The sequence below is a fragment of the Gracilinanus agilis genome, chromosome 2, assembly GCF_016433145.1.
Source record: "Gracilinanus agilis isolate LMUSP501 chromosome 2, AgileGrace, whole genome shotgun sequence".
Classification (NCBI taxonomy): domain Eukaryota; kingdom Metazoa; phylum Chordata; class Mammalia; order Didelphimorphia; family Didelphidae; genus Gracilinanus; species Gracilinanus agilis.
In genome coordinates this window covers 134,934,587-134,951,107 of record NC_058131.1, presented here as the reverse complement: position 1 = coordinate 134,951,107, position 16,521 = coordinate 134,934,587, and the positions used below count along the sequence as shown (strand labels likewise).

Genomic DNA, 16,521 nt, shown 5'->3' with positions numbered 1-16,521 from the left:
TGCAAAGTGAAGTGAGCAGAACCAGGAGAACACTTTATACAATAAAAGAAAAATTATATGGTAATAAATTGGGAAGCATTAAATCATTATCAGTAATACAAAGCTCCAAGAAAACCCTAAGGGACTCATGAGGAAAAGTACTAAACATAGCCATAGAAGGAACTTTCAGAGAATGAATGTGGATAGACTTTTTCCACCTTATTTCCTTCATAAGTTTTTTCTTATATGTACAATGTTCTTTATAACATGCAGAAAAGGAAACTGTATGCAACACTGGAATGACTTAGATTGTTTGCAGTCTGGGAAGGGGGAAGGAAATGGAAATAATTTGGATTGCAAAAGTTCAGAGAGCAATTGTTAAAAATTATTTATATATATGTAATTGAAAAAAATATTAAAATGAATGAGTTGGTTTAAAAAAGATTCATAACCCCTCTAAAGAGTTTAATCTAACAGTCCATATAATAAGAAACAATTGGATAAAAATTCAATATTTTCTAAATCATGATACAAATAAAGAAAAATAATTCATCAAAAATGATGTCATTTTTCACACAAATAAAGTCAGATTTAAACAATTGGAAAAAACATTAATTATTCATTGAGCCAATATGATAAAAATGACATTTTTATCTAAATTAATCTACCTGTTCAGTGCACCAATAAAACTATCCAAAATTTATTTCATAGACCTAGAAAAATAATAATAAAATTCTTCTCAAATAACAAAAGGTCAAGAATATCAAAGGAAGTAATGAAAAAATATGAATGAAGGCAGTTTATTTGTAATGGATCTCAACATATTATAAAGGGACAATCATCAAAACAAACTGGTACTGGTTAAGAAATATAGTAGTGGATCAATGGAATAGAGTAGGCACTCAAAATGCCTTGTAAATGACCATATGAACGTAGTGGTAGTTTTTGTCAGGAAAACTCACTTTTTGAAAAAAGCAGCTAGGAAAGTAGAAAATACATCAGAAACTAGGAACAGACCAAAACCTCATGCCAAATGCTAAGGGAAAGTCAAAATGGATACACAGTTTAGAAATAAAGGGGGATACTATAAATAAATTAGGGGAGCACAGAATAGCTTATCTGTCAGATTTTTGGATAAGGGGATAAATATGTCTAAAGACATAGAGAACATTATGTAGCATAAAGGAGATAACTTTGACTCCATTAAATCAAAAAGCTTTTGCACACACACACACACACACACACACACACACATCTAACATGACCAACATTAGAAGAGAAACAACAAAGAAAAACATTTTATATCAAGTGTCTCTAACAAAGGTCTCAATTCTCAAATATATTGAGAACTGAGTCAAATTTATAAGAACACATATCATTTCCCAAATGGCAAATGGTCAAGGGATATGAATAGTGAAATTAAAACTAGCTGTAGCCTTATGAAATGTTTCAAATCTCTATTAATTAGAGAAATGCAAATTAAAACACTCTCTGGAACCAGCTTACACCTATCAGAATAGTTAATATGGCCAAAAAAAAAGGAAAATAATGATTGTTGGAGGGGATGTGGTAAAACAGGAACAGCAATACATTTTTGGTAGATCTGTGAATTGATACAACTAGTGTAGAGAGAAATCTTGAACCATGCCCAAAGTATCATTCAATGGTGCATACCTTATGATCCAGCAATAGCACTATCATATCTGTATCTCAAAGAAATCAAAGATAGGAAGAAAAGACCTACTTATACAAAAATATTTTTAGTAGTTTTTTAAGTAGTGGCAAAGAACTAGAAATGGAAGGGTTATTCATCAGTTGGGGAATGGCTAAAAAGGTTGTGGCATATGATTATAATGGAATACTGTTGCATCATAAGAAATAGTGAATAAGAGAGTCACACACACACATAAGCAACCCTTTAAAATTTTGTATGAGTGATGAAAAGTGAAGTGATCAGAAATAGAAGACCAATGTAGATAATAAGAGCAATAATATTCAATGATCAACTGTGAATCAATTAACTAATTTCAGTAACAGAAGGATCCAGGACAAACTCTAGGGACTCACTATAGGAAAGGATATCCATTGCCATAGCAGGAATTGATGAAGTCTCAACTTAGATTGACGTATACCATTCTTTACTTTATTTCCTCCATGGATTTTTGTTAAAGTGATATGTCTTCTTCCATAACATGATGAACCCAAAAATATATATTGTATGATGGCATATACAATCTATATCATGTCACCTGTCATCTTGATAATAGTGATGGTAGGTAGGGAGAGAAAATGTTTGCAAAATGTTAGAAAACAATTAATAAAAACACATCAACATGTCAAAAGTGCTTTTGTAATGATGTCATCCAGCTTCCTTTTGATGGGTACTTTAGGTGTACTTATAGTAGAATCAAAGGGCATTTTATCAGTTTCAAAAATTAATAAAGTATTGGTTAATAATCATGTGTAAATGGAAGAGGTGATCAATAAAAGCCAACATGGCTACTTAAAGATTGATTATGATCACTTTTCCTTTATAAGATTGCTTGACTGCTATCAAGAAATGCTGTATACATGGAATTCTATATTATAGCAGCAGTTAAAAAAAGATGGCTATGCTCCTCTTATGGAAAATGAGGAAAGATATGGACTAGTTGATTTTTGTTGGTGGATAACAAAGTTGGACACAGATAGCATATATTAATATGTTAATATAAACAGTGACATTTCTAGTGCAATGTCTCAAAGCATCAGTCTTTGTCAATGAAATACTAAACATCTTTATCAATTACTTAATTAAAGATATAGAGAATAAGTTCAAAAAATGTATAGAAGTCAAACATTTGGAAGGATAACCAGCAAATTAACTGATAGAATAATAAACCCTTAAAATCTCAGGCTAGTTTGAGTCAGGCTAACCTGAATAAAAGAATATTATTTTAAATTTTCATCAAACTTGTACTTTCATCTGATTTAGGTATCTTCCAGCAAGGAAAATCATCTACAAACACAGATAAGCACCATCTCTTCAACTAATAGCCTTACAGAATTGCCTATGGTCACTGAGAGGTTAAACAACCTCTCACATGGCCAGTATGTGGCCAATATGGGTTTTGAATTGAGGTCTTGACTTTGAGGTTAGCTCACTATCCATAATACTACACTCAATGATGATAAATAAATTCTGATACATATTTATTATTATTTGAACAAATAGATGACATGGGAGTGGGGTTACTAGATGGCATTTGTTGTGAAAAAGATCTAGAGTTTTACTAATGGAAAAGTCAAAAATTGAGGAGGGCTTGCCAATAAAGTTATTGAGTTCTATTTGGGGAATATTGAGATTGAGGTAGCTACAGAACATCAGGTCAAGATATCATAATGGCAATTAGTAATGTATGATAAAATAATAAGAGAGAAACCAGAACTAAAGATACAGAATTATCTTAAGAGAGATGATAATTGAATATGTAGGAATTGATTAGATCAGCAAGAAAAATATATCCAGAAAAGAGAAGAGGACTCAGGACAAAGTATGTGAGAGCCACCCCATTAATGACCAGGATCTGGATGAAGAGAGAGCAAAAGATTTTGATGAGTTGTGTGACAGAAAGGAAGAGAACCAGGTAGGATCAGTGATATTAAAAACGTAGAGAGAATGTAATATTCAGGAGAAAGAGGTGATCAACATTGTCATAAGCAACAGAAATATCAAGGATAAGGTTTGAAAAAAGGCAATCAAATTTAGCAGTGGAAAAATTATTAGAAACGTTAGAGAGGGGGGCAGTTGGGCAGCTCAGTGTATTGAGAGCCCAGCCTAGAGTCAGGAGGTCCTAGGTTCAAATCTGGTTTCAGATACTTCCCAACTATGTGACTCTGGACAATTCACTTAATGCACATTGCCTACCCCTTATTGTTCTTCTGCCTTGAAACCAATATATAGTGTTGATTCTAAGAGGGAAGGTAAAGGTTTTAAAAAAAGGGAAATATTAGAGAGAATAGTTTCAGTTGAACAATTAAGTTGGAAGGTAGTTTGTAGAAAGTTTAGAAGAGAATGAAAGGAAATAAAGTGGAGGCACTGAGTGAAGACAATTTTCTCAAGTAATTTAACTGAGCAGAAAAGGAATGATAGAGGATTATAGCTAGGCGAGATGGTCACATCAAGAGAGGATTTTTTCACGATTAGTGAAAAATGGGAATATTTGGTTTTTTATAATATTTTTCCATGCTTCCATAATTCATTTTCTTTCTCTTCCCTCTTCCCTCTCTCTCCTGGATACAATAAGAACTTCTACTGAGTTATACAAATATTATCACTTATATTTATTTCCATATTATTCATTTTTGCAATAGAGCAATCTTTTAAAACCAAAATTCTTTATATTTAGGTTATTTACCCATGCTGAATCTATCTTGGTGTAGGGTGTGAGATGTTGATCTAAACCTAATCTCTCCCATACTATTTTCCAATTTTCCCAGAAGTTTTTGTCAAATAGTGGATTCTTGTTCCAAAAGTTGGGATCTTTGAGTTTATTGAACACTATCTTGATGAGGTCATTTACCCCAAGTCTATTCCACTGATCTACCCTTCTGTTTCTTAGACATTACCATACTGTTTTAATGATCACCACTTAATAGTACAGTTTGAGGTCTGGTACTGCTAGACCTCCATCCTTCACATATTTTTTTTCATTAGTGCCCATGGTATTCTTGATCTTTTGTTCTTCCAGATGAACTTTGCTATATTTTTTTCTAATTCTATAATAAAGTTCTTTGGTAGTTTGATAGGTATGACATGGAATAAGTAAATTAGTTTGGGTAGGATTGTCATTTTTATTATATTAGCTCATACTAACCATGAAAAATTAATATTTTTCCAATTGTTTAGAGCTAGTTTTATTTGTCTGAAAAGTGTTTTGTAGTTGTATTCACATAAGAAGTGGGAATATTAGTAAAGATTAGGAAAAGGACCAGTAGAAAGTGTGAAGAGTGAATCAAACTTTCCTTGTCTATCTATCAGCAATTTTAAAATTAATCAACCAAAGATTTAAACACCCCTACTTAACACTAAGTAAGGGAGTTCCCAATTCACTTTACTAAAGTGAGTGACAACTCCAGAGGCCAAGAACCAGCCCTTGGGCAGTGCTAAGAAAAATGAAAGACTGTAATTGGTTCCTATAAAGTGGAGGAAGGGACAGGAAGTGATGTGGAAAAAGAATTATAAAAAGTCCTGAACTTCCTGTCTGGGGGGAGCTTCTCCTGGTGACTTGGCTTTTGGAGGTGGCTTTTGGAGGTAGCTTTGGACTTGACCTTTGGCTTGAACCTTGACTTTGGGGACTGCTTCTTGGAGAAGGACTGCTCCTGGATCTTCTCCTTTGGACTTTGTCTTAGGTGAATGAGTATCTGGCCTTCCTTTCCTGGCTTCTGGACAGATTAGTTCTGGAGAGGCCTTCCCTTCTTGGAGGAGGTTGCGTAGGTGGAACCGTTGCATAAGACACCACCAGGTCCTCTGGCTGAGAGTTAACATGCCCTGCTGGGGCTGAGTCAGACACTGTAGCAACATTTAGTGTGATAAGATGGACATTTTCTCTACCCTCTTCTTACATTTCTCTACTTTCACTCTTTCTATCTCTTTGTAAATAAATGCTACTTAAAGTCATTTTGACTTGAACTATAATATTTTAAATGAGCAACCACAATATTACCTTAGAATTCTCATATTTAGTCAAGCCCTAAATTTAATTTCTTACAAAAGGAAGAGACTGAAGTTTAGAAAGAAAATGAGAATGATAGTGGGCACAATCTTCTGGAAAATATGGGATAGGATGAAAGCAAGAATATGTGTATAGGGGGCAGCTGGGTAGCTCAGTGGAGTGAGAGTCAGGCCTAGAGACAGGAGGTCCTAGGTTCAAACCCGGCCTCAGCCACTTCCCAGCTGTGTGACCCTGGGCAAGTCACTTGACCCCCATTGCCCACCCTTACCAATCTTCTACCTATGAGACAATACACCAAAGTACAAGGGTTAAAAAAAATAAAGATTGATTTAAAAAAAAAAAAAGAATATGTGTATAGAGGCTTGTCAATAAAGAGAAGAGATACATCTTCCTCATATACAATAATGTACTAGATGATGCTGAGGGAAAATATCTGAGAAATAGAAGATGATGCAAAAGGGGCAAGAGGAAACTCTTGATATACAGTTTTTTGAGACCAGTTTTCTCTTCTTCTCTACCACAAATCTTTGTGTAAGATGTAAGAGTCATCTCTTCCTAAAGTTTTCATTATTTCTCATTCTTTATTAGAATCAGGTGAAAATATGATTTTTCCTTGTTACTTATACTACTTTTAAGGAAGACATCACTTAGGCAATATATTATTAGCTGCTTAGATTCTGACAGACAGCTCCATCATATGTTCAGATAGTTGAAGTTCCCCATTTCACTATTACATGTTATGTACCAGAGCTTGTAATCTACTTTTTTGAACTCTTCATATACTTCCCCCTTTCTATCCAGGTCTTTAGTATGCTCCAGTGCCAAAATCATTCTTTTTCTACTTCCATTGGTCTTCACTCATATTCTAATTATTAAGATTCTAGCTTTGAAACGTTAGATTTCTTCAAATGAATATGTATTTTAATTTAGTGATGCATAATCCTCTTTTCTCTTTTATCTGTCTTGTTCTTGTTGAAAAAAACTTCAACCATCAAAATTACATTTTAGACATACATCTCATCTTATGATGAACAACAATCAGCAACAATGTGGAATGGAAGGCAAAAAGTTAACATTATCACAGACTACATGAATTCCATGTTCAAGAGAGTTAGGCAACTTACTAGGACCTGGTAAAACTATACAAGCATTACTGAATTAACCTTTGGTCACAATATTTTAGGAGATAGGACATGTTGGCAAACAACCAAAATATGGTTGGCATAATCATGAAGACAGCAGAGAACACATCATATGAAAATCGATTGAAAGCATTATCAGTGTTTTAGGTGAAGGATAAGGATTAGGAGGGATATGTTAGCTTTCTTTAAAAATTGTGAAGAGATATCATGAAGATGAAAGATTAAGTTTCTGAATACTTTTAAATTGCAGATTAGAAAACAATGGATTAGAACTGCAGAAAGGGAAATTGAAACTTGATATCAGGAATTTCTTCCTAATGACTAGCTATATTAAGGTAGAATTGGCTACTGATAGGTAGTTAATTTCCAAATACTGAACATATTCTAGCACAGCATGAATGACCATTTATTAAAAATTTTGTAGAAGGAATTCCTAGTCAGATGTAATTTGGATAAGATAACCTCTGAGGTTTTGACTGACACTGAAATTCCATGATTATATAAGTAATTAAATAATACTTTCAATGACCTTGGAATCTTCCTCATAAAATGATAATTTTCAAGACCACAATTGTCCTGGTGATTCTATTTGGCTATGAATCATGAAACATTGTAATCTTAGAAGAATTAAAAGTGTGTCTAAAGAAGATCTGGGAATTTTAGTCAAATGAAAACTCAGTATGAGTCAACAGTATAATAAAGCATTAAAAAATAAAGCCCATTAATGAGGTATAGAACCTATTAAAACCCACATAAAACCCATTAAAGACGTAATAGACCGTCTGTACTCTGACCTGGTCAAGATACATCTGAAGTATTTTGTTCAATTTTATTCACCATATTTTGGGAAGGACAATGAAAAATTGGAGACTATCCAGAGGAAAGGCAACCAGGGTAGAAAATGGCCTCAAATTTATGACAGTTGAGATTCAGTTAATTTAATTTAGGTTAGTCAGCTTTCAAAAAGACTCAGTGGTATAGATGATAACTATCTTTATAGATAGAAGTTCATTGGTTATAAGACAGACTAAATACCAGCTGACATGTGGGAAAGGGTTGAATTTGTTTCCTTTGGCTCCAAAGGGAAAAACTAGTTATAATGAATGTAAGCTTCAAATTGGCCGATTTTAACTTTATGAAAGTGAAAACTCCCTAATAATTAGACATACAACAATTTGAAATGGATTATCTCCAGAGGTAGTGAGTTTACTTCCATTTAAAGTCATCAACTAGAATCACTGGTTCAATATTTTATAGAGGAAATTCTTTATGAGTTAGAAAATATGGTCAGTGAAATCACTTTGAACTCTACTATTACAGGATTATATAATTTATTAAGTGAATATGAATTTATCCAGTAGATGTAAGACTGAAAAAATAGTTTGGAGGATGACAAAATGAGATCAAAGGCAAAGTAACTGGTAGACTAAATATTTTATTAGTATACAAGAAATGTTAAAAGACTTACAGAAAATTCTCCTTTTAATTGAGTTAATTACAGATTATGGAAAGATTTATGAAAAAGACAGATCAAATAGGATAAGAAAACTTAGAGGATATATAATCAATAATGGTGAATGTATATGCTGCAATTATGGTTTATCCTAGTAATGAAGAAGTTTATGATTTTGGCCTATCATCTTGAATACACAGAGGAATGAATAGACTAATGAAAAAAGGCATTTGATAGAGGGTTGCTGGGTGGCTCAGTGGGCAGAGAGCCAGGACTAGAGACAGGAGGTAGTAGATTCAAATATGACCTGACACACTTCCTAACTGGGCAAGTGACAAACCCCATTGCCTAGCCCTTACTGCTCTTCTGCCTTAGAACCAATACATAGTGATTCCAAGATGGAAGATAAGGGTTTAAAAAAAGGCATTTGATGAAAAAAATATATTTTAGTGATTGATCTATTAAAAGTGTTCTTTCAAAAGCTTGTAAAAATATTAACTTTTCCAAATAAAAATGTGTAAACTTATTTTATAGCCAAATTCTAGTGTCAAGATTAAATCAAATCATACTAGCTTTCATGAGTCTTTGGTTATGTAAGTGCTGTGTTTTGTTTCTTGCATCTTCTGTGACTTAAAAATGTATGTAGATAAGAGGTAAATTGCCATCAGATAATTATTATCAATCTATTCATGTGCCAATACATATGAGCTCCTAATATGCTTATCTCTATGAGTCACATCTAACATGGAGATGGACTATTTAAATATTCTTCACCAAAATTTAAAATGGCATAATTTTATACACATAACTACAGTGATTTATGTTCTCATTCACTACGATTCAAAGAATCAAAATACTAACCTTCTAACCAAAGAGATAAAATATTTCACATTATTTTCCCTAGAAAAGTAATCATAGGGGCAGCTGGGTAGCTCAGTGGAGTGAGAGCCAGGCCTAGAGACGGGAGGTCCTAGGTTCAAACCCGGCCTAAAAAAAAAAAAAAAAGTGTGACCCTGGGCAAGTCACTTGACCCCCATTGCCCACCCTTACCAATCTTCCACCTATGAGACAATACACCAAAGTACAAGGGTAAAAAAAAAAAAAAAAGAAAGAAAGAAAGAAAAGTAATCATAAAAAAAAAAGATGAACAAAGATACTGATTTAGGTCTACTTCATAAAGGACAAATATTTTCTTGGCGCATAATTTTTTAAGAAGGAAAACAGAATGCCAAGCATCAAGATGCATAATAAAATTTTTCATATTCTGATATTATTTGAAATTTCACATTCTACTTATAATTAAATGAAATAAGAAAAAAATAGCACTTCCAAGAACATAAAAATAATACTTGCTATGGTTTTGATTATTTCTGTGTGCAAAAAAATCAAAATTATTTTCAAGTCATCTAGCCCATCAAACAATTATTTCCTTGAAGAACATTCATAAGGACATCCAATCAGGCCAACAAAAAAAGAGATAATTGGCAAAATAAAGAGAATTAAAATAATTCATATACTGATCTGATAATTACCATCTCATATTTCACTAATATCACTGAAAGAATTTTTCTAAGATTCAAAAGACTATCAATCAGTTAATAAAATGAAACCTTACAGCCTATTATTCCAATAATATAGGAATACTTTCTTTTCTACAGTGATTCCTGTCAATATTTTCACATAATCAGTAAAGAATATGCAAGGCCCCAGTGGACTGAGAGCCAAGCAAAGAGATGGGAGGTCCTGGGTTCAAATCCAACCTCAGACACTTCCTAGCTGTGTGACCCTGGGATCACTTGAGTTACTCAGTTACTGCTTTTAATCTTCTTTTTAATTAAGGACTTCAAAATATGCATCTATTTCTCTAATCTAAATATTTTAAAATATTATATCTTCATCTAAAATACAATATATACACCTACATACTACATATGTGCACATATGTACATAAACACAAATATTTCTTGAGTAATTTACAAATGAATAAAATTCTAATATTCTAATGAAAATAAATATTCATAATAGGCTGTGAAAGTACTCTCTGGCCCCTTAAATAGATTTAATTTATTATTTAACATTGAAACAACTATATTCTTCATTTTAATTTTTTTAAATATGAAACTATATCATATAACTAATTTGCAAAATCAACACTTCTAAGAGAGGAAAGTAAAGTATATAATTTGGCAAAAAAATACCAGAAGAACAAGCTTATGTTTTAATACTACTGAAAAAATTATATACTCTGAAAAAAATACAGGTGCTTCTGAAATAGCATGGATGGTTTAGGATTTAAAATAGAAATTTAACAGTTTTTATTATTTATTTTGCTTAAATAATTTGATCTATATTTTTAAAATTACATCAATATAGTTTATTGCACCCATTTTTTCTTCTTTAGAAAGTCTACTTGTATGTAATATATAAATGTGATAGTTTTGAACAGCATTTTCAGATGGAAACTATGCCGTTAAAGTTTAGTTACTTTTAATATAAACTTTACTGATATCTTTGTTTTTATTTCACTATATTTCCCAGTTTATTCCACCTCTTTCCAGAGTTATCTCTTATAATGGAGAATAAAAAAAGAAATAAAAAGTTTATGAAATTGACATATAAAGAAGTACAACATTACCAGTACTGTCACACTATGGTTTCCACTTCCACAAAAAAAGTATGGGGAACGTAGAATCTTCTGTTAAAAATAGCTGAGTGGGGGGCAGCTGGTTGGCTCATGGACTGAGAGCCAGGCCTAGAGATGGGAGGCCCTAGGTTCAAAAACACCCTCAGACACTTCAGAGCTGTGTGACTCTGGGCAAGTCACTTAACTCCCATTGCCTAGCCCTTCCTTACCACTCTTCTGCCCTGGAGCCAATACACAGTATTGACTCCTGGACAAAAGGTAAGGGTTTTATAAAAAAAGAATAAATAAATAAATGGTTGAGTGAAGAGGAACAAAGTAATGGAATTCCAATGCATGCATTCTAGAAAATGTAAAACAAACAAAAACAAAAAAAATGCTAGACTGGTCAAGAAAGAAAGTGAGAAATCATATTAAATAAATTCTTGCTTAGGTCAGCCAAAAAAAAAAAAAAAAGACATCTTCCTGGAACACGACCCTAAAACCTTTCCTGTGGGTGAACCTCTCCCTGGAGGTCATCACCATTTTCCTACTGGTGGCTGCCCTCTTTAAAAAGACCCAGAAACTTCAAGAAGGGAGCAGGAAATGCAAACAAGTTCAATGAACCAGAATGTTGATGTTTGGGGAAAAAAGGCTCTACAAGCTCTAAGGAGGGGTCCAGAAAAAGGAGCCAGGTCAAGCCAGGTAAATTCTTGACACCATTCAGCTTAGACAATCTCAAAGGGTTAAGAAAGCTCCAAGGCAGTCATGCTTCATTTAATACCCAGGGACAAAGAGACTGGAATTTAATAGGGAGGAGGAAGTAAAGCAGTTAAGTTAAGCTCCTGCTTGAGAGAACTCTAGGGCTAGAAGGCAGAGCTCCTACCAAAAAGGTTTCTGCAAATCCTACGGACTATAACATTTTTTCACAAAGTTGATATGAGCTACACAGGAAAATCTTAAATAATCAGTGTTTGTATCCTGAAGGATACAGGTTAGGTTCGGAACTGTCAGCATAACAGAAACCAGAAAAAGTGAGGGTCATCAGAAGGACCTTAGAAAATATATATTGGGACCAAATAATAGTCCATTAACTCATCCAAGTGTACAAGAACAGTGGGAGTGGGAGCCTAACCCTAGCAAAAAGTTCAGTTTCTGGAAATAGAGATGTAAATAATAATAAATAGGAGATATTGGTAAAAAAATATGTACATAATTATTTTTATCCCTTAGGCCTAGAATAACTCCAAATATAGAATAATTCCAAAGTGAGTTCAGGCAGACCTTCAGCTAAAAGTATGGCTTGGTCAAAGAGTCTTTTAGAATTTCTAAAAAGAGGTAGGTTAAATGGGATGTCTAAAGATGAGAATTTGGAGGATAAATAGCTAAGTATGAGAAGTACAAAACATCGTCCATATTATAGATTCTATGAAAATTTGGAATGGATAAGAGAAATCAGTAAATCCATGAAATAAGAAATATGGGAACAAAATTAAAGGATTGAAAAATAACAGAAGAAAAAATTGTCTCCAACTAAAAAGGACCTAGAAAACATGTTAAGAAGAGATCATGTAACAATTGTTAGAATACCTGAGAACCACCTCCACCACAAAAATTAGATACCATATTTCAAGAAATAATAAAGAATATGTTATAGCTTAAATTTTAGTTCATGAACTATCTTCTTCATGAGGCTTTTTACAGTCATCACATCTGTTGATATCTTCCTCTACAAGATTATTAAATCTTTATTTTGTGTAGGTTTTGTATCTACCCATGGAGACCCCTATAGTCTCTCTCATTAAGATATGCACACTGTAGGGAGAGGGGACTGTTTAAATTTTGTCTTTGAGTTCCTAGCACTTAACAGTGTTTGGCACATAAAAAGGACTAAAATATTTTATGATTGAATGTTTGATCTTGTTTTATGATAGCAAATATTTAATTTAAAATGTTACTTATTAATTTGCATACAAATCCATTTTTTAGAGTGGTAAGCTGAGTAGGGGATGAGGCTATATTTTTTCTTCAGTTATGGTTTTCTTAAATTATTATGAAATCTTTACTTTTAAGTTTTTAATATTTTTTCTTTTATATGTATTGATATGAGAAATGTGATTTTCATTACTTTAAAATTTGTGTAATGTTAAAATAAATGACTAACTTGATTTTATTATTATAAAAGCAGGGAATGACTTTGAATTATCAAGGTATGTTTTTCTTCTCATTGTTTGAAAGTACATTTTCTTTATAATTACTTATAATTTGAAGTCTAAATATGATATTCCTAAGTGTACTGAATTTTGAACTTTTCTTTTTTGCATTTGTAAAATATTTATTTTAACAAGTTCTAGAAGGTTTTCTTTAACAATTTCTGAAGTATGGTGATCATATTCTTTTCTTTACTTTTTTCAACAATCTTAATAATATGGAAAAATTTTTCTCCTATTATCCTTACTCAAAACTAACATATTCAGATGACTGCTCCTTGATTCATGTTATTTTTTTAATTATTCAATTTTCTAGGATTATTTTCAATAAAAGTGCACTCTATGACATTCTATTTTCTACTATATTAATCTGGCTTTGAGTCATATTCATTGATATTTTCAGATTCTTTATGCTAGTCTCTAGTTTATTTAGGTCCATCATCAACTTCAGAACATTTTAATTAACATTCAGTTTTGTAAAATAATATTCCCAAGATGTTTGGGCTTTATTCACTTCTCTTTCTCATTCCTTAAAAAAATTATTTTAAACTCTTACCTTCCATCTTAGAATCAATGCTATGCATTGGTTTCAAGGAAGAAGAGTGCTAAGGGCTAGGCAATGGGGGTTAAGTGACTTGCCCAGGGTCACACAGCTGGGAAGTGTTTGAGGACAGATTTGAACCTAGGACCTCCCATCTCTAGGCCTGGCTCTCAATCCACTGAGACATCCAGCTGCCCCCTTTTCTCATTTTTTTAAAAAAACATCATTTCAGCACTTCTTTTAATTCCTTGAGAGTGTCTTTTATCCTTTTAATTGGATTTCTTTGTATTTTTTGGTCATTTCTGACTACTTCTAAAAGTGTTTCTGCATAACTTTTTTTAGTATTCAGTTCTTACTTCTTTTGTTAATTTTATGTTGAATTTTGATTTTACTGACATAATATGTAAAAATGTTGTTTCTTTTCAATGTTTCTTTTGTTACTATAGAGGGAAATAAGAAACCAGACTTCCTTGTCACTTTGTATTCTTAGAAATCTATGATATGCTTACGTAGACAATGTGTTTCCCTTTTATGTAAATAAAATTGCACTTTATTTTCAAAATAATAATAATAATAATATAGAAGCTTCTAATTAAATACCTATGGAGCAATATGATTAAAAAACTTGAGGCACATATGTCACTATTTAATATTTATTTGAAAATAATAACAACATATTTCTACATGTTTTCATTGACATCACTCTTGATACTGTAGAAACATAATTTTCTTTTATTACATTTCACAGCCATTGGCATTGTAAGACATACAAGCTCCCAGAGAATTTATGTCACCACTGGAATTTCAGCAGAAAGCATTAAGAATTTAGAAAGGAAATCATTTAATAGGAAGGAGCTCCAAGTATAGGTGAAATAGGTGGATGTGTCAACAGGAAAACAAAACATGGCATTAGGGAGATCTGAAAGCAGGTAATAAAAACCAAAGTATTTAACAGACTCAGAACTCTAGGATGGTTAGCTAGAAATTAAATAGGATCCCTTTCCTTGAAGAACTAAGCTACTAAAAATGAAACTAAATCATGAATTTAGAATTAAAACACTAAAACATAGTTATTGGAACTAGACTATAAAATGGAGGCTTAGTCACAAGTAACAAACTTAAATCCAATATGACAAAGTAGAGCTCAAGATTTGTAAAACTCATTTGATGTTGGGCACTTACTTATATGTCTTTATAATTCTCCTTTTTAGAACCTAGATTGATCCACAGTTTGAGGTAGAGTTTAGCTTGCAAGTGAAGCTAAATGGGGCCTTATTCGTAAGACTATAAAGATACTGAGGATGAGAGCCAGGCCTGCCATCATATTTGCTTCATTCATAAGACTATAAAATCTGTGATTATCAAATATTTTAATCTGCAACTAAGATAAAGCAAGAATTGCTTCATTAACAGGGAATTTCTAGCATGGAAATTTCTTTCATCTTTATCTTACTTTGACCTCTCCCTATTTTCTTCCAGAGAGGTGTATACAACAAAAAACATGCCAATACTAAATTATTTTTCATTTTTCATATTGGGTGACTGTCATGGTAATCTCAGTGCTACAAGGGACAGAAAAAAACAGAAGAATAACATTTCAAAAATAATACCATCCAAATATATTATTGTTCTTTAGTTTATATTAAAGTGACATCTACTTAAATATTTGTCACATTAGTTTGTAGCTAGTATACCTTATGTCAAAAGAAAAAATTAGTTTAATAGGAAAAACATATGACCCAAAGATTTAGAAAGCAGTAAAAAATAAAATGATAAAAATCATACTATAAACTACAAGTTATTTTATATAATGCTATCATTTTGTAGATAATGACTATAGTCAAATTGATCTTGCCAAAATGATCACAGAAGTGACTAAATCTTTTGGATTTGGTTTATTGTGAATCTATTCTGAGTTCAATGATGTCAGACTTACCCCCTCCTCCTCCAAGAAGGCTGGCATTTGCTGTTAGAAAAAAATAATAATGACAGTAAATACAACCAATTCAAATCATGATAATGCAAAAAATACTGGAATTGAGTAAATTATATATATTCATACACAATAATTCTATATTTCTATAAATATACACATTGACACTTTTTCTCCTTTTCCCCAAATGACTACTGTTTTTGAAAATTAAGTATACTTTTAAAACTCTTGAATCTCTTTTTTTAGCCAAATTAATCTTCAATATTTTCATTTTTCAGATAATGCTACTTAGACAATTATGATTTCTAAAGATAATAAATCTTAAAAGTATAATGCTGATCATTTCAAATAATGTAAACTTTATAACCTCAAGACACTTCAAAATAAGAATTCTTGACACTAAAAGTCTTAGGTTTATTGAATTTTTAAGAAATTTATTTTTAAATATCAAAAACAAAAGGTCCCCCCAAAAATTCTACAAATTTTTCTTCATGTGGAGTAGATTGTGGATTCTAGAAGGTCATGCTAGACAAGGGCAAGCTTTGCCAGGTGGAAGACATTTGATACATCCTAACAATGGACTCTGAATGTTCTGACCTGAGACAAAATTAGCCAAGTTTGGAGAGACTCATAACCAATCTGGATGGAAGGAGATGGATAGTTCGGTCATAGGGATGATTAAATATTATCTCCTAGGTCAGTGATGGCAAACCTATAACATGCATGTCATCACTGACACACGTAGCCATTTTCAATGACAAGTGGCCACATGTGGCCGCATGCAGAGAAGTACGGGGCCACATGCTGAGGATGAAACATTTGCTATAGTGTAGTGTAGACACTCTGTGCACTACAGATGGCAATTCTACCTATATTAATTTACCCATTTTTGTTTATTACATACAGTTATATATTACAATTACACATTT

At 32.3% G+C, this 16,521-nt stretch overlaps 1 protein-coding gene across 1 annotated transcript in view; it reads right to left on the bottom strand.

Annotated features, from left to right (window-relative positions):
* The window catches only part of MACROD2 (mono-ADP ribosylhydrolase 2), a 2,270,665-nt gene that overhangs the window by 1,811,283 nt on the left and 442,861 nt on the right, over positions 1-16,521 (bottom strand). The window contains exon 4 of the mRNA XM_044663418.1: positions 15,596-15,625. Within this exon, the coding sequence (XP_044519353.1) occupies positions 15,596-15,625 (30 nt within the window). The remainder of the gene's footprint in view (positions 1-15,595; positions 15,626-16,521) is intronic.